At 46.3% G+C, this 19,476-nt stretch overlaps 1 protein-coding gene across 1 annotated transcript; it reads left to right on the forward strand.

The window, feature by feature from the left end:
- Positions 1 to 18,483: 18,483 nt before the first annotated feature.
- On the forward strand, positions 18,484 to 19,273 carry LOC121581351 (putative uncharacterized protein MYH16). Its single transcript, XM_045223707.1, has 3 exons — positions 18,484 to 18,489; positions 18,572 to 18,700; positions 18,963 to 19,273. Exons 1-3 carry the CDS (start codon positions 18,484 to 18,486, stop codon positions 19,224 to 19,226), a joined length of 399 nt encoding a protein of 132 aa, XP_045079642.1. The 3' UTR covers positions 19,227 to 19,273.
- Positions 19,274 to 19,476: the final 203 nt, after the last annotated feature.

The following is a 19,476-nucleotide window of genomic DNA, read 5'->3' on the forward strand; positions in this document are numbered from 1 at the left end:
TGGCATGGCACATTGTCCTGCTGGAAAAACCAATCCTCAGAGTTAGGGAACAATGTCAGAGCAAAAGGAAGCACGTTTTCTTCCAGGACAACCTTGTACGTGGCTTGATTCATGCGTCCTTCACAAAGACAAATCTTCCCGATTCCAGCCTTGCTGAAGCACCCCCAGATCATCACCGATCCTCCACCAAATTTCACAGTGGGTGCGAGACACTGTGGCTTGTAAGCCTCTCCAGCTCTCCGTCTAACCATTAGACGACCAGGTGTTGGGCAAAGCTGAAAATTGGATTAATCAGAGAAGATGACCTTACAGTCCTCTACGGTCCAATCCTTATGGTCTTTCGCAAACCTCAGCCTGGCTCTTCTTTGCTTCTCATTGATGAATGGCTTATTTCTAGCTTTGCACGACTTCAGCCCTGCCCCTAGGAGCCTGTTTCGAACCGTCCTCGCCGTGCACTTCACCCCAGCTGCCGTTTGACATTCTTTTTGTAGGTCACTTGATGTCATCCTACGGTTGTTGAGTGACATTCGAATGAGTTGGCAGTCATCCCGGTCAGTAGAGAGTCGTTTTCGCCCTCTGCCGGTCTGTAGCTTTGTTGTCCCCAATGTCTCCTGCTTGACCTTGTTCTTATGAACCGCCGTCTTTGAAATTTTAAGGATGGAAGCAACCTGACGCTCACTGTATCCCTCTGCCAGTAAAGCCAGAATTGAACCCTTCTTTTCCTCACTCAAAAATTTCCTTTTGGCATGGTCAATAGTTATTTTTTGATTTAAATTACTTTTGAGATACTATTAGCACTGTTTTTGCCATCCAGCTGGTCCTATTGCAAGAGGATAGTGATGACCACAACAGTGGTTTTTATACTTTTCCTCGTTAAATAAGATTTGGTTCAGGTGATCACCTAATCAGTACCTAATTCAGTAGAATGAGGTGTGCCTGTGTTGGAATTCAACAGACACTGGAATGGAATGGCTGTCATACATGTAGAGATGCTGATTTAAGAAAAATGTGCAGTGGTCTCTTAATTTATTCCAGAGCTGTATATGTATATACTGAACAAAATTATAAACGCAACATGCAACAATTTCAAAGATTTTAATGAGTTACAGCTCATATAAGGAAATCAGTCAATTGAAATAAATAAATTAGGCCCTAATCTATTGATTTCACATGACTGGGAATACAGATATACGTCTGTTGGTCACAGATACCTTAAAATAAAAGTAGGGGTGTGGATCAGAAAACCATTCAGAATCTGGTGTGACCATCATTTGCCTCATGCAGTGCGACACATCTCCTTCGCATAGAGTTGATCAGGCTGTTGATTGTGGCCTGTGGAATTTTGTCCTACTCCGCTTCAATGGCTGTGCAAAGTTGCTGGCAATTGGCTGGAAATGGAACACACTGTTGTACATGTCAATCCAGAGCATCCCAAACATGCTCAATGGGTGACATGTCTGGTGAGTATGCAGGCCATGGAAGAACTGGGACATTTCAGATCTTTGCGACATGGGGCCATGCATTATCATGCTGAAACGTGAGGTGATGGCGTCAGATGAATGACACGACAATGGGCCTCAGGATCTCGTCACGGTATCTCTGTGCATTCAAATTGCCATCGATAAAATGCAATTGTGTTTGTTGTCCGTAGCTTATGCCTGCCCATACCAAAACCCCACCGCCACCATGGAGCACTCTATTCAAATTTTTTACATTTACATTTTAGTCATTTAGCAGACGCTCTTATCCAGAGCGACTTACAGTTAGTGAATGCGTACATTTTCATACTGGATATCAGCGAACAGCTCACCCACACGACGCCACAAGGTGCACCTGTGTAAAGATCATGCTGTTTAATCAGCTTCTTGATATGCCACATCTGTCAGGTGGATGGATTATCTTGGCAAAGGAGAAATGCTCACTAACAGGGATGTAAAGGAATGTGTGCCCAAAATTTGCGAGAAATAAGCTTTTTGTGAGTATGGAACATTTCTGGGATCTTTTATTTCAGCTCATGAAACATGGGAGCAAAACTTTACATGTTGCGTTTATATTTTTGTTCAGTGTATATACGGTATGTCATGGCATTTGTGCATCATTTACTTTGAAAATGTCCTCCCTTGATCGAAGCCGGCTTTCATTTCTTCCTTATTATATGCTTAGAGGAAGGAGAACGAATATGCCTAGATGTTGAAGAAGTATTGTCGGTATTGCAGATACCCTCCTGATTCTGGAGTGTTCAAAAATACAAATTATTCCAATAGACTTCTAGAGTTTATTAGTAGTAGAGGGAGAATGAAAATGTCTGTAGCGTCCGAACTAATGTGATCTCACTGTAGAAAGGGGAGACTCTCACGAACATGATGGTGTTCTCCATTTTGCTCTACAACCCCCACAAGTGTCACGGGACTCGTCTGAATGTAACCGGTACCGATAAACAAATGAATGGAAGTATGGAGGTAGTTTAGTGCCAAAAAAGGGGGTTAAATATGCGTCCAAAAAAACACAAATATTTCCTTAGCTTGCTCCTATATCTCCTATCTCATAGAAGCAACACAAACATAGGCACAGACACACACACACACAATAACATACGCACTATACACACACGTACACATGGATTTTGTATTGTAGATATGTGGTAGTAGAGTAGGGGCATGAGGGTACATACTTAATGTGTTGTGAAATAGGTTGTGAATGTATTGTAATGTTTTTAAAATGTTTATAACTGCCTTAATTTTGCCAGACCCCAAGAAGAGTAGCTTCAGCCTTGGCAGGAACTAACGGGGATCCACAATAAATACAAATATAGGAAAGACTCTTCAAAACCTTATTCCTTGATTTATTTTTTGACTGTCTGTTTTGTCATTTATGAATGTGTTATTCAGTTAGTTTCTATGGGCTATAGTAGTAAAGGCCAAAAGGGTGTCTCAGCTCAACTAAATCATCTTTGGATAGGCTTATTATATATACCTGTGTGAATGGATACCACAGTGGATACTGTCTCCTTTGGATAGGCTTATTATATATACTTGTGTGAATGGATACCACAGTGGATACCGCTCCTTTGGATCAAAATGAAAGTAGGTAGTTACTGCAACACAACACTTAGCAGCAGTAAGAAGTAATCTGCTGTGCAGACCCACTGCTGTGTCTGACGATCTGTGACTAATCTCAGGGGAATTAACTCAGTAAAAGCATTGAGACTCCGGGAGACGGTGAAAACAACAACATCTCTGATGAAACCCATACGAATAAAAGCTTTTTCTGTGCATTCATTGTTCTTGTACAAAATGTATAGTTCACTTTAAAACGCAGCTTTGGCTCACTCATTGATTATGTTTTATAAGGCAAATTTGACGATTTTGGAATGAATAGATTTTTCTCTGACTATATAGGCTTTGTTATCGCCCAGGTGTGCACCAATGGTATTGTCGCTGCGTGTTGAGTGACATAAGAAAAGAAGAGGGGGTGGGGGGTGGGGGCATGGATTAAATTATCAACAGCAAGCGCAGCATTTCATAACCTACTTAATGCTATATACCTCAGTGACTTAACGGCATCTGTGAGACGATTATTAGTTACTTTATTAGTTACAAGCCGATGCAAGAAACAAAGTAGTCCGGAGTTTCAGTACGTGCCACAGATTGCACAGGTACGTTCCTTTTGCATCTTGTTTTGTAGAAAACAACAATACAATAGACAGCTTGGGATTCAGGGTTGCTTGCTTTCTAGAAACGGATGCAGAGGCTGCGAGTCGTTTCAGGATGAATCAAATAAAACCTGTCGCTTCAATCCCGGAAGTTCATGGGATCTGTAGTTCTATTCTAGAGACAGCTAATCAATCAAACTACCATTTTAAAATGTTTAAAATGTTTTTATTATGTATTTTAGATAGGTTTTATTGAAACCCCATAGGCTACATGTCCTGTGTTGTCTCTCCAGCCTGACGTTGAGTGATGAGGTAAACCAGAAGATATTTGGGAAGTGTAACAATCCCAACGGCCATGGACACAACTACAAAGGTCAGTCATTCTCCAAGGTCTCATCCAAACCACGTAGGTCTTCTGTCATATTGTCTGATTCTTCAGTATAGTTTACATAGCTAGCCTATTCCATAAGTTCAAACCGGGTCTAACCTAACGTTTAAGGCTCTGTTAGTGTTTTCTTTTTGTAGTGGAGGTGACAGTTCGGGGAAAGGTAAAAAACACCTGAGACTCTCCATCCTCCAATATTCATTACAACACCACACAGGCACGGTGATGAACATTACAGATCTGAAGCAGCACATCGAGGTGAGACCCTCCCTCTCCTCCAGGCCTGGATTTGACTTTTTAGATTGACAGTTTATTCTTTGACAGTGTAGGCTGTGTTTCCCACTAGCTCCAGCTACTACAGCCTACTACAGTCATTTTCATACAGGCACTTTTCCACTTAAATGAACAAGGCTACTTTTCAATTCGCTAGTCAGAAGGAAGTCTGCCGAGCCCTCTCCTGCTAGAATGGACGATATGCATCTACCAGCGATCTATTGATAGGACAGGTGCTTGTCAGTCACAAAGTGAGCGATGACAGGGAAACACTGCTGGTTTAACAGTCTGCTGTCTGTCCTGCCTCTCGGTACCTGTGTGTGTGTGTGTGTGTGTGTGTTGTGTGTTGTTGCAGTCACATTTCTACACGGAGGGAGAGAACATGAATTTGCACGTCCTATATAATGTGGTAACAATGTCGAAATCCACTTAGCCTATTGCTTTCTGGCACATTCATTTATTTTATTTCGCGTGCAGGGTCCAACATTGATGATGGCACGCCGGGGCCGGAAAAAAACATGTCGGGCCAGTGGATCTCGTCAGTAGATCCCTGAACAGGCATGAATTTTAAGCCCGAGACCTATCCATGCCCGCGACGTTAAGGCCCTACCCTACCCAGGCCCAATTGCTTCTGCCAAATTCAAGTCCCGGCCCGGCCCGGGCCCGAAACCAGAAATAACTTCCTCTGTTAGTAAAACAATGAGCTGCTCCTCTCTGTCTGCCACTCGCTCCTGCTTGCCGCTCGCTCTGCATGCGCTCTGCTCATGGCGGCTCTAGGTCTGTGAGGATTCATAGCAACGGCTCCGCTTGCCTTGCTCTGCTCAGTGACGAGACATTGGAGAGTAGTTAGCTCTATAATTACTTTTCGTCACTGTAAACTCCGACTACTCAAGGAACATTATTATTTTCTGTGGAATAATCTCTCCTGTTTTATATTTGACGAGGTTGAAGCACTTCTGACACCATGTTATGATCTTTGTCCGATATGAATGTACTGTGCAGCAGAGCATGAGCAAATGGCTCAGCTTCAAAATGTTAGTGATCAATTTAGTGATACCCGAGCCCTGCCCTTACCTTACTTATTGATGAAAAAACAGGCCCTACCAGGCCCTATCCTGATCAGAGGAGACGGCTGATTGGAGAACGGCTTATAATAATGGCTGGAATGGAGTATAATGGCATCAAACACACCATTCCATTCACTCCATTTCGGCCATTATACTTCATTCTGGCCACTATTATGAGCCGTCCTCCCCTATTCAGACCCCTTGACTTTTTCCACATTTTGTTACAGCCTTATTCATTTTTTTGTGTTTTTTTACCCCCTTTTTCTCCCCAATTTCAATCTTGTCTCATCGCTGGAACTCCCCAACGTGCTCGGGAGGCGAAGGTCGAGTCATGCGTCCCCCGAAACATGACACACCAAACCACGCATCTTAACATCCGCCCACTTAACCCAGAAGTCAGCCGCATCAATGTCTCGGAGGAAACACCGTTCATCTGACGACCGAGGTGAGCCTGCAGGCGTCCGGCACGCCACAATTTTTGCAAATGAAAAATAAATAAAAATAATGGAAATATGACATTTACATAAGTATTCAGACCCTTTACTCAGTACTTTGTTGAAGCACCTTTGGCAGTGATTATATCCTCGAGTCTTCTTGGGTATGACGCTACAAGCTTGGCACACCTGTATTTGGGGAGTTTTTCCCATTTTTCACTGCATATCCTCTCCTGCTCTGTCAGGTTGGATAGGGAGCATTGCTGCACAGCTATTTTCAGGTCTCTCCAGAGATGTTTGATCGGGTTCAAGCCCAGGCTCTGGCTGGGCCACTCAAGGCCATTCAGAGACTTGTCCCGAAGCCACTCCTGCGTTTTCTTGGCTGTGTGCTTAGGGTCGTTGTCCTGTTGGAAGGTGAACCTTCACCCCAGTATGAGGTCCTGAGCGCTCTGGAGCAGGTTTTCATCAAGGATCTCTCTGTACTTTGCTCCGTTCATCTTTGCCTCGATCCTGACTAGTCTCCCAGTCCCTGCCGCTGAAAAACATCCCAACGGCATGATGCTGCCACCACCATGCTTCACCGTAGGGATGGTGCTAGTTTTCCCCCAGACTTGACGCTTGGCATTCAGGCCAAAGAGTTCAATCTTGGTTTCATCAGACCAGAGAATCTTGGTTCTCATGGTCTGAGAGTCTTTAGGTGCCTTTTGGCAAACTCCAAGCGGGCTGTCATGTGCCTTTTACAGAGAAGTGGCTTCCGTCTGGCTACTCTACCATAAAGGCATGATTGGTGGAGTGCTGCAAAGATGGTTGTCCTTTTGGAAGGTTCTCCCATCTCCACAGAGGAACTCTAGAGCTCTGTCAGAGTGACCATCGGGTTCTTGGTCACCTCCCTGACCACGGCCCTTCTCCCCCGATTGCTCAGCTCTAGGAAGAGTCTTGGTGGTTCCAAACTTCTTCCATTTAAGAATGATGGAGGCCACTGTCTTCATGGGGACCTTCAATGCTGCAGATATACATTTTATGGTACACTTCCCCAGATCTGTGCCTGGACACAATCCTGTCTTGGACCTCTACGGACAATTCCAATGATTTCGACCTCATGGCTTGTCTTTTGCTCTGACATGCACTGTCAACTGTGGGACCTTATATAGACAGGTGTGTGCCTTTCAAAATCATGTCCAATCAATTGAATTTACCACAGGTGAACTCCAATCAAGTTGTAGATGTAACGATCCCGGCAGTCTGAGTCGGGTCCTGTCGGTGGTCTAGTTGTTCTGCTCGTGATCTCCAGTTTCCCGAGGGTGCTGGAACGCTCCGGGGAGCTCTCTTGATTTCCGCACCTGCATCCCATCAGCAATCTGCACACCTGGTCCTGATCATCACCCTTCTTAGGCTCTGGTCTAACATCCATTCCCTGCCGGATCGTTAGCCATTAACATCATTCTCCCGGAACCTTCACCCCAACCCCTGCCGTGCCATCGTTTAATCTGCCACTTCACCTCCACCTACTCATCTCCGCCACCCGCTCCGTCTCCTGGATTATTCTGCACCTTTTGAATCTGTAATAAACACTCACCTTCGTTCAACTCTCCTTGTCCTGGTCTGCTTCTGGGTTCTGTCTTAGGGAACCGTGACAGAACGATCCGGCCACTAATGAACCCAGCGGATCTGGACTCTGTTCGCCATGCCATTTCCCATCAGGAGAAGATGTTGGGACAACATAGCACGGCACTACAGGAGATCGCGTTGTCAGTTCGGAACCTTTCTACCGGTCTGACGGAGGTCCAGAACCAACGCGAGTTTCCGGTGGAGGATCCACTACCGGTTTCACCCATCTCGCCTGCCGCTTCTGGAGCTGTGTCCTTCCGTGAGCCCAAGGTTCCGACGCCGGATAAATATGAGGGGGAGCTGGGAAGATGCCGTTCCTTCCTTATGCAGTGTGGATTAGTGTTCGATCTACAGCCCTACTCTTATGCCACAGACAAGGCTAGGATAGCCTTTGTGATTGAGTTGCTGCGTGGTCGAGCGCTGGAGTGGGCTTCAGCCGTTTGGGAACGACAGGATCCCTGCATGGCTTCATACCAGGGGTTCACGGCCGAGATGAGGAAGCTCTTCGACCATTCCGTCCGAGGGAGGGACGCAGCTAGGCGCCTGTTTTCGCTTCGCCAAGGAACTTCGCAGCGTGGCCGACTTCGTGATCGAGTTCAAGACGTTGGCTGTGGAGAGTGGGTGGAATGAGGAGTCTCTGCAAGCGGCCTTTTACCAGGGTCTGTCGGAGCAGCTCAAGGATGAGTTGATCTCCTATCCGGAGCCTAGTGACCTGGACAGCTTGGTGGCCTTGTCTATTCGGGTGGATAATCGAGTCCGAGAGCGAAGGAGGGAGAAGCAATGGGGGTCCGTCCAATCGATCAGCTTCTCAGTTCCCAGTCGGGTCGGGTGGTGGACCAGAACACGTCGATCATTCTCCACCACAAAGGATTAGTGGAGAGGTTCTCTCTCCCGATTCTGAACCCATGCAAGTGGGGGCGGCACGGGTTAACCAAGGAGGAGCGTCAACATAGACGTAAGACCAACTGTTGCCTCTACTGTGGTAGCTCGGGACATTACATCTCCACTTGTTCCCGGCGGTCGTCAAACTGCCCGGCTCGCTAAAGTTGGGAGGACTTTTAGCGAGCCAGTTTCAACCTCTCAGTACCTCTGTCAGACCCCGTTTCCGGCTACCCTTGTGAACAGGAATCAGAGCTTAGCGATTAACGCTTTTGTCGATTCAGGGGCCGATGGAAGCTTTCTTGATGCCGAGTTGGTGGAACAGCTGGGGCTTTCCAAGGAGCAATTGCCGGAAGCCATTGAAGCGACCACTCTGAACGGCAGTAGTCTGGCACGTATCACGATGAGGACTGAACCGGTTAAGATGCTGTTGTCGGGGAATCATTCGGAGATGATTTCATTCTTCATTCTGCCGTCTTCCCATGTTCCTCTGGTCCTTGGATACCCCTGGCTGAAGGAACACAATCCCACGTTCGATTGGGTGACGGGCAAGGTAACGAGTTGGAGCCTTGATTGTCATGCTAACTGTCTCAAGACTGCCTGTCCCCATTCGGTTCCCAGTCAGGTGATTGAGGCTAAACCCCCAGATTTGTCCCTGGTTCCCGAGACATATCACGATTTGGGGAAGTGTTCAGTAAGCAGAAGGCTCTGTCACTCCCTCCCCACCCGACCATATGATTGTGCCATCAACCTGTTCCCTGGAGCTGTCTACCCCAAGGGAAGGTTATACAGTATCTCCCGACCTGAACGTGAGGCTTTGGAGACCTACATCAAGGAGTCCCTAGCGGCTGGTCTCGTTCGTCCCTCGTCATCACCCCTGGGGGGCAGGATTCTTCTTTGTGGGTAAGAAGGATGGCTCTCTTCGACCGTGTATTGATTATCGGGGGTTGAATGACATCACGGTCAAGAACAAGTATCCCCTGCCCTTGATGAGTTCTGCCTTCGACTCCTTACAGGGTGCTACGGTGTTCACCAAGCTAGACCTACGCAATGCGTATCACATGGTCCGGATCAGAGAGGGAGACGAGTGGTTGACGGGTTTCAATACACCGATGGGTCACTTCGAGTATCAGGTGATGCCGTTTGGACTGACCAATGCTCCAGCGGTATTCCAGAGTATGGTGAACGACGTCCTGAGAGATATGATCGGTCTCTTTGTGTTTGTTTATCTGGATGACATTCTGATCTTCTCGAAGGAACCTTCCGACCACGTCCAGCATGTCCGGCAGGTTCTGCAGCGATTGTTGGAGAATCGCCTGTTCGTGAAGGCCGAGAAGTGCGAGTTTCACGCCCACACAACATCCTTTCTCGGGTACATCATCTCCAGGGGAGAGATTAGGATGGACCAGGAGAAGGTTAGAGCGGTTCTGGAATGGGCCCAGCCCGGTACGAGATTGCAGCTCCAGAGATTTTTGGGGTTTGCGAATTTCTACCGCAGATTCATCCGGGATTACAGCCGTGTGGCCGCTCCGTTAACTGCCTTGACTTCCAGTATCAGGAGCTTCAAGTGGAATCCGGAGGCGGATCGAGCGTTTCTGGATTTGAAGAGGCGATTCACCAACGCACCGATTCTCTCTCAACCGGACACGGCCCGTCAGTTCGTCGTTGAAGTGGGACGCGTCTGATGTGGGAGTTGGCGCCATCCTGTCGCAGCGATGCTCCACGGACAGTAAACTCCATCCCTGCGCCTACTACTCTCGTCGCCTTTCGCCTGCGGAGAGGAATTACGATGTGGGTAACCGGGAGCTTCTCGCGGTGAAACTTGCCTTGGAGGAGTGGCGCCACTGGTTGGAGGGGCGGAGCAACCGTTTATTGTCTGGACTGACCACAAGAATCTTGCTTACGTGCAATCGGCTAGACGTCTCAACTCCCGTCAGGCCAGGTGGTCGTTGTTTTTCGGACGATTCAATTTTTTCCATGACGTTCCGACCTGGATCTAAGAACGGCAAGGCGGACGCCTTGTCTCGGATGTTCTCCAAGACGGAGGAGAGTGGGTCCAAGACCGAGACAATTCTCCCCGGAACTGCGTCGTGGGAGCTGTTAGGTGGAAGATTGAGGAGGAGGTGATGGCGGCCCTTCGGACGCAGCCCGGTCCCGGTAACGGTCCACCCGGTCGGTTGTTTGTGCCTGAGTCGGTTCGTCCTGCGGTCCTCAAATGGTCCCACGCCAGCAAGATGGCTTGTCACCCTGGCGTGGCTCGGACGATGGCGTTTCTTCGCAGACGTTTTTGGTGGCCTGCCATGGCCGAGGATACTCGGGGTTATGTTGCTGCCTGTCCAGTGTGTGCGCAGAATAAGAGTACCAATCGGCCCAGCTCTGGACTACTTCACCCCCTTCCTATTCCCCGGCGACCATGGTCGCATCTGGCCCTGGACTTTGTCACTGGGTTGCCCGCTTCTGAGGGGAACACGGTCGTTCTGACTATCGTGGACAGATTCAGCAAGTTCGCCCACTTTGTGCCAATTGCCAAGCTTCCCTCTGCCTCGGAGACGTCCGAGATCCTGGTTAGGGAGGTTTTCAGGGTCCACGGTTTGCCCAGTGATATCGTTTCCGACCGTGGCCCTCAGTTTACCTCTGCTGTCTGGAAGTCCTTCTGTTTGGCCATTGGAGCTACAGTCAGTCTCACATCTGGGTTTCACCCCCAATCTAATGGTCAGGCGGAGAGAGCCAACCAGAAGATGGAATCCACGCTACGCTGCCTGGCCTCTTCCAACCCCACCTCCTGGGTCTCTCAGTTGCCTTGGGTTGAGTATGCCCACAATACTCTCCCCTACATCTGCCACTGGGATGTCTCCCTTCCAGTGCCTGTATGGCTACCAACCTCCCTTGTTCCCTTCTCAGGAGAAGGAGCTCTCAGTGCCTTCTGTTCAGGCCCATATTCGTCGTTGCCACCGGACCTGGCATCGGGCCAGAAAGGCACTCCTTAGAGTTTCGGACCGGTATCAGCTCCAGGCGAATCGTCGCCGGATCCCCGCTCCCACCTACACCATCGGAGATAGGGTCTGGTTGGCCACACGGGATCTTCCTTTACGGACTGAGTCTAGGGAAGTTGTTACCGAAGTTCATTGGTCCGTTTGTGGTGGAGAAGGTGATCAATCCGGTGGCAGTTCGACTCAAACTCCCGAGGACGCTCAGAGTCCATCCCACCTTTCATGTCTCCTGCCTCAAGCCTGTTTTCCTCAGTCCTCTGTTGCCTCCTCCGCCTCCTCCTCCTCCTCCTCGGATGATCGGAGGTGGTCCTGCCTACACGGTGCGACGCATCATGGATTCCAGACGGCGGGGCCGGGGTTTCCAGTATCTCGTGGACTGGGAGGGGTATGGTCCTGAAGAGAGGAGTTGGATTCCGCGGCGACAGATCCTAGATGCTGACCTCATCAGTGACTTCTACCGCCTCCATCCTGGCGCTCCGGGAGTCCGCCCGGTGGCGTTCGTCGGAGGGGGGGTACTGTAACGATCCCGGCAGTCTGAGTCGGGTCCTGTCGGTGGTCTAGTTGTTCTGCTCGTGATCTCCAGTTTCCCGAGGGTGCTGGAACGCTCCGGGGAGCTCTCTTGATTTCCGCACCTGCATCCCATCAGCAATCTGCACACCTGGTCCTGATCATCACCCTTCTTAGGCTCTGGTCTAACATCCATTCCCTGCCGGATCGTTAGCCATTAACATCATTCTCCCGGAACCTTCACCCAACCCCTGCCGTGCCATCGTTTAATCTGCCACTTCACCTCCACCTACTCATCTCCGCCACCCGCTCCGTCTCCTGGATTATTCTGCACCTTTTGAATCTGTAATAAACACTCACCTTCGTTCAACTCTCCTTGTCCTGGTCTGCTTCTGGGTTCTGTCTTAGGGAACCGTGACAGTAGAAACATCTCAAGGATGATCAATGGAAACAGGATACACCTGAGCTCAATTTCGAGTCTCATAGCAAAGGGTCTGAATACTTATGTAAATAAAGTATTTCTGTTTTCTATTTTTTATACATTTGTAAAAATGTCTAAAAACCTGTTTTCACATTGGCATTATGGGGTATTGTGTGTATTTTGCTGAGGAAAATGTTTTACAACTAAAATAAGCAAAGAGAAACGACAGTCCATCATTACTTTAAGACATGAAGGTCAGTCAATACGGAACATTTCAAGAACTTTGAAAGTTTCTTCAAGTGCAGTCACAAAAACCATCAAGCACTATGATGAAGCTGGCTCACATGAGGACCGCCACAAGAATGGAAGACCCAGAGTTACCTCTGCTGCAGAGGATAAGTTCATTAGAGTTACCAGCCTCAGAAATTGCAGCCCAAATAAATGCTTCACAGAGTTCAAGTCACAGACACATCTCAACATTAACTGTTCAGAGGAGACTGTGTGAATCAGGCCTTCATGGTCGAATTGCTGCAAAGAAACCACTACTAAAGGACACCAATAAGAAGAAGAGACCTGCCTGGGCCAAGAAACACGAGCAATGGACATTAGACTAGTGGAAATGTGTCATTTGGTCTGGAGTCCAACTTGGAGATTTTTGGTTCCAACCGCCGTGTCTTTGTGAGACGCGATGTGGGTGAACGTATGATCTCAACATGTGTGGTTCCCACCGTAAAGCATGGAGGAGGTGTTATGGTGTGGGGGTGCTTTGCTGGTGACACTGTCTATTATTTATTTAGAATTCAAGGCACACTTAACCAGCATGGCTACCACAGTATTCTACAGCGATACGCCATCCCATCTGGTTTGGACTTAGTGGGACTATCATTTGTTTTTCAATAGGACAATGACCCAACACACCTCCAGGCTGTGTAAGAGCTATTTTACCAAGAAGGAGAGTGATGGAGTGTTGCATCAGATGACCTGGCCTCCACAATCCCCCGACCTCAACCAAATTGAGATGGTTTGGGATGAGTCGGACCGCAGAGTGAAGGAAAAGCAGCCAACAAGTCCTCAGCATATGTGGGAACTCCTCCAAGACTGTTGGAAAAGCATTCCAGGTGAAGCTGGTTGAGAGAATGCCAAGAGTGTGCAAAGCTGTTATCAATGCAAAGGGTGTCTATTTGAAGAATCTCATATATAATATATATTTTGATTAGTTGAACGCTTTTTTGGTTACTACATGATTCCATATGTGTTATTTCGTGGTTTTGATGTCTTCACTATTATTCTACAATGTAGAAAATAGTAAAAAAAATAAAGCAAAAGCTTTGAATGAGTAGGTGTGTCCAAACTTTTGACTGGTACTGTAAATTTACAAAAAATATATATGGGGGATTGGAAATGATGCAGACAATTACATTGATGGAAGCTACAATCTATCTGCAATATTAAAGATGATCTACCCCATAAGAAAAATAAATTTAAATTCATTTTTTTTAAACTACGCTAGCTAGTAGTTTCTTGTGATATGAAGCCTTTGTTTTATCCCGTTTCAGAAGTAAATTAACTTGGCTAGATTTCTCCAGTTGATGTACTACCGTTAGAGAGAGAGAGCTGGCCAAAAGTTTGGCTAACGTTAGCTATTATTTTTGCCTCAGTCACACAAGACCTGAATCAAACATGAAACCATCCCGTTCCAACCCGCACCCACTGGCTTTCTGTCCGACTCCCACCTGTTACCTTAAGAACTGGTCCCAAACCCAACCGCAGTCCCGCAATGTTATTTTAGACATATGTGACTCAGCTCACATGCCAGCCATGGTCCCAGCAATTTTGCGTCCTATAGGCAATATCAAACGCGCAAAAATAACTTAAGAAATAGGTTAAATTACCAGAGATTCTCACATGGACCTTACATTGTATTACTGGGCTATATCAGTTTAGATGTAGTTAGAAGAGAGCAGAGTTGGAGAGACTTGCATTTTCTCTTGAGCTATTTTTATAGCCTACCTTTTAGGAGTGGGAAGACTTTCAGACGGAGAAATATGGGTGATCAATATTTAGGCCTATTTCTAGGCAATGTAGTAAACTATAGCGTAGTAATAATAAAGTACAGTACATAACTACTTAGGAAGTCCTAAACTACCGTCTAATCATATTTAAGTTAATTCCATATTCAAGTTAAGAGCCACTTGATTCTGCGCCTATGTAGGCAGCTTACTATATTTCAATGAGACCACACACACTAGGCGCACTTGAACTCTCACACCCAACAAGGAGAGGTAGGCTACTGAATTTGAAGCAGCAAATTCTGTGTGTGAATAATGCGAAAAATGTGTGTTTATAGTACAAAAGGTAGGCTAACGCATACACAGCAGAAAGAGGACCGTTTCCAAATCTGTGGGACAACAAAGATATTTTCATCCCAAAGTCATCTGTCTGACCACCCGCTCCCGTCCGCAGCATGCGGTCCCACGGGCATCCTGCGGGAATGTAACCCTCTAGTGCAGTCAGTACACAACACTATGCTCATCATGTCTTAACAGGATCCGACAGTGACAGGGGAGACGGCAAGGGAATACCAGTCTACGGAGCTCATGTGAATTTTGCAGTAGGCCTATATTAACAATATCAGTGAATGATGCAAAGTTCCGTCTTGAATTGATACAGTAGCTACAGGAGAGAAGCTTAAAGCTACAGTCTGGGATCTGGGAATAATGGTCATTTCAATTATTGAACCATTGATTCTATTCTTGGGTAATATAATGTATAAATGTACACCAAGGTAATTCTTTGTCATGCCTCATTTTAGGAGGATCAGATGGTGACATGGGTCTCAGCAGAGTCAGGCAGCCAGGGAAGACCTGTCTGTGACGGAGGTGAGGTGAATTTTTACAGATACAACACTTTATTCTCTCTGTGCAGCAAACACTGGACAAGCCAGATGCTATTTTAAGGCAGTCTGACAAACCTCAAGTTGATTTCTAAACTGTATCAAGGGTTGATAGAGGCTTTTCCTGATGACACAAAACATGTAAAACAAAAATGTGAGGAAGACCTGGGAGACGCTGTTGATGATGATGAATGGATACAGATATGTTTGAATGCCCAGTCATGTTCATATAATCTCATACATAAATTACTGCATTTTAAGGCCATCCATAGAACGTACTTACTATATGCCAGTGAAACTGAATTACATGCACTCAGAAATGTGATTCCTCTGCTGGAGGTGTAAAACACAAAAGGGGACATATTTGCATATGTTATGGTCTTGTGAAGGCTGGTACTTTTATCTCAGCATGTCTACATATTCTCTCTTCTCCCTGTTTTTGTTTGCTTGGAAATGTTGATACTGGAGATTGTTATCTGAAGAAACTGTGTAACCAAGAATTTAATAGCGGCTAAGAAATGCATTTCCATTCATTGGAAGGTTGGTTATCCTCCCACAATGTCAAGTTATGTATCCCTAGATTTTATTTATTACAAGATTAAGGGTATACTGGGCAACTTTCATAAGGTCTGGATGCCTTATCTAGAATACAGTATGACTAAAGGAGTCTGTATTGACAACATGCCCATGTCAGGGGAGGTACCTATTTAGGCAATCCCTAGCTGCTGGGCTGCTCAGTCCTGGCCCTGGTGGTCTGCCACCCTGTGGGTCTGCCACTCGGCCTTGGCCTAACACACCCGAAACCAATAATGAATGTTTCACTAAGATCCTAAAGCTGAGTAGGGTGTGTTGGGTTGGGGCGCTGCAGGGTGGTGGACCCCTAGAGGCAGGACGGGGTGACCCAGCTATATTGTGTGCAAGTAAAAAGAGCTCTACAATACTATTAGTCCTATGAGAATAATGATATGGAGGATTTGCTGTTTCTATGTGTTCATGTATATTAGAGGGGTATGTGTTTTTTGTTTTGTTTTTGTTTCTAAACCTTTTTTTATTTTTTGGTGTGAACTGGGAAGGGAATTGTGGGTGTGGAGAAAGTTGAGTTATTGACTAGATTGGTGGGCGTGCAGGAAGCTCGGGTTGGCTGGGCAGTCTGGCTGAAATGTAATATAGAGGATGTCTTAATAAAGACAATCGAATGTCTCGTATTTTTTCAAGAGTTGTTCATTTGTTCGGCTATTGGTTAAAGGTGCAACACAATATCTATTATTGAATTACCTTTGATCTAGTTCAGTCTTATTAATCACTTAACCATTGTTATCTTACCTAGCTTGATGACTGTGGGCATTTTTGCTTAATTTTTGTTCTAAATGGAGACGGCATATTGGATTGTGCCAGGTTATGTCCCCCCTACTTCTAAAACCAAAGTGGCGCCCCTGACAGCATGGAACCATTATCTACCTTCCTCACCATCTGTCTCTGTCATCTCTGATCTCTATGAGCTCCTCCACAGAATAAAAAAGTATGTGTATGTATACTCTAGCATAGAAATAGAATGAGTAGAACAGGCTTGGAACCTCTAACCCTGGCAATTTGACTGGTAAACTCATGGGTACACTCGCAATGGCTGCCTGGTATTGTGATACAATTAATTTCCATGGTAATGTTGAATTTTCATTCAAATGAGGCTAAACTGATGTGGTTCATGCAATGCAATGTATTTGTTATAATGTCAGTTGAGTGTATTCAACAAATCACAGCACATATTGATGGGTACATTTCCTGCTTTTACTTCCTGCCAGTCATTGACTTGAATGGAGATGCCGGTTCTATTCATTCCATTTCTATGTCCTGTAGTAGCACCTTTATACACCACAGCAGCCCTAACATGATTCATGGAGATAGTTCCCACTTACGCTATGGCGTTAAGGAGAAGCCAGTAGTAAGGTATTTCATCTTCTAGACAATGAAATAGCAAATGTTCAATGATGTATGATTCTCTCTTTCAGACATCCGGGTTAGCCACAGCTAGCACGTACTGTAATTACGTGTGATATGCCTCTGAGCATCGCCCCTCCCTTGACCCCACAAACCCCCACTACAACAGTGTCCCAAGGGGGGGCTCATGCACAAACAACAGCCCCTTTTACTGAGATGTGGCCCTGAGCCAGAACACAACCTCGCCAACGATAAGCCGTTCAAGGGCCTTGAAGGAGGAAGGAAAAACTTTTAATTCCACTGCCATCTAACTGGCTATCTCTCAGAGGTTAGGGCTGACAGGGCTGAGGTGAAGGGTTTTAGGAAAACTGCTTGATGGACTTAGGCAATTTATTAAGGAACCAAAGGCTTGGAATTCAATCAAACCCTCAATCGAAGTCTTTGTTTATTGCAAGCACATACTTGATTTTTTTTTTTTAAAGCATCTGGGTCGTTCGACGAAAAGAGTGTATTTTGCGTCCATTTGATATTTTAAGTAGAAATTGGGCACCAATATTGGATTGTATAAGCCTGGTATATTAAATGAAGTGCCCTCTAATATAGAACACACGGATAATTCAATACATTTGATATTTTTCTATGAATAAGGACTTGCTAAACTGCCAAAAATCTGCATTTTGACATGTCCCTCCATGCACCCTCTGTGACTTCTAGGAAGATTTGACCCACTTAACCCCAAAATGTATCCCAATTTTCACCATCATTGTAAAGTGGACTTTTATTGTCCCCAGCACAAGCTGCACCTGTTTAAAGATCATGCTGTTTAATCAGCTTCTTGATATGCCACACCTGTCAGGTGGATGGATTATCTTGGCAAAGGAGAAATGCTCACTAACAGCGATGTAAACAAATTTGTGCACAAAAACAGATCAAGCATTAATCGGGGCTAGACGGCGCCCGCATAGCTGGCGTTTTGGTGGTGTCGGAGGTGCAACTGCGTTGGAGCTGTCAAATAGGTGAGTGACTGCTCATGTGGTCATTGTCACGAAGCCACACCCGTCCTACTCGCGTTAGAAGTTCCGAACAGGACAGTGTAGTTTATATTGAAAATCATTAAACAAATAATAAGAATTACTATCAGCCTAATCGAGATGTAGATTACATAATAATAATAATAATAATAATATGCCATTTAGCAGACGCTTTTATCCAAAGCGACTTACAGTCATGTGTGCATACATTTTTACGTATGGGTGGTCCCGGGGATCGAACCCACTACCCTGGCGCCATGCTTGTAAACAGGGGATGCATGGGATTTCTCATAATGCGACTCCATGCAGCCAATGACAATGTCCGCTTTAGGTATAATACCGGGAGCCGCTTGTGGATTGGACAGCTCTTACACAGTTCTACCTCCGACACCGCCAAAAACAACCGCTATGCCGGTGTCAGCTAAGCTAGCACGGATCTGATAGAATCGAGCCCCTGGTTGTGTCTCTAACTTGTCTTCTCCCTGGGTGATGTTAGCTGACAACACAGACGTGGCCAGACAGCTGGAGGAGGCAGAGCAGAGCCAGCCAGGTCAGCTCCAGCTCCAAGACCCAGATACTGACCCAACATCAAGACATCAAGAAACAGATGGACGACGACTTCAAGGTAGTACCGGGCTGTGGTGTGTGTTTTGTGTGTGTGTGTGTGTGTTTTGTTTGTGTATGTGTGTTTTGAGGAAGAGAGTATTTAGGCTCCCTGATTATGTGGAGAATGTTTTCAGTTGCATCAACAACTGATAGGAGTTTATGAATCCAAGCATCGGAATGACCTCATAACGTGTCCTCCTTACGCACAATGTTTCATTCTGGATCCAAATATAGCTTTCAGATGTCTGTGACAGTCTGTGTGTACCTCCCCCCATTCTAAGCAGGCAGCAGTCTGGCAGCGCTGCGTCAGGAGTGAGGTGTTGAAGGAACATCTGGCGGAGGAGCAGGAGAACAAGTTGGAGCTGCAGCACCTCCTCTCCAAACTCAACACTGAGGTCACGCACTGGAGGACCAGACACGAGGCTAATGCCATACAGCCATACCCCGGGGGGATCGTAAGATCACCCAGTTCCGTGGGGTCAGAGGTGAGAAGATCATCAACGACTCTGCCAGCACCCTTATGCCAGCCTATCTCATCTCCCTGAAGAAACTCATGGTAGAGTAGCACCCGCTCATGTATATAAACCCTCGATTGCTGATGCTATGTATTGGCCATTGAGAGGCTTTGAAGCCACCGGTCGGCCATATTGGCACTCCCCAGTAGGAGCAGTCCTCCATAGGAATGAATGGAATTCTACAGTATTTCAATTAAAGGATTCAAGGACAAAATTACATGTATTTAAGTGTTTTTTGTTGAAGCGGGGACAGTAACATTAGTTATCTCAAAACAATTAT

The sequence above is a fragment of the Coregonus clupeaformis genome, chromosome 1 (assembly GCF_020615455.1).
Source record: "Coregonus clupeaformis isolate EN_2021a chromosome 1, ASM2061545v1, whole genome shotgun sequence".
NCBI classification, from domain to species: Eukaryota; Metazoa; Chordata; class Actinopteri; order Salmoniformes; family Salmonidae; genus Coregonus; species Coregonus clupeaformis.

Coding starts and splice junctions, on each gene's coding strand:
- LOC121581351 (XM_045223707.1), top strand. Junction 18,701..18,962: donor AGATGGACGACGACTTCAAG/GTAGTACCGGGC, acceptor CCCCATTCTAAG/CAGGCAGCAGTCTGGCAGCG.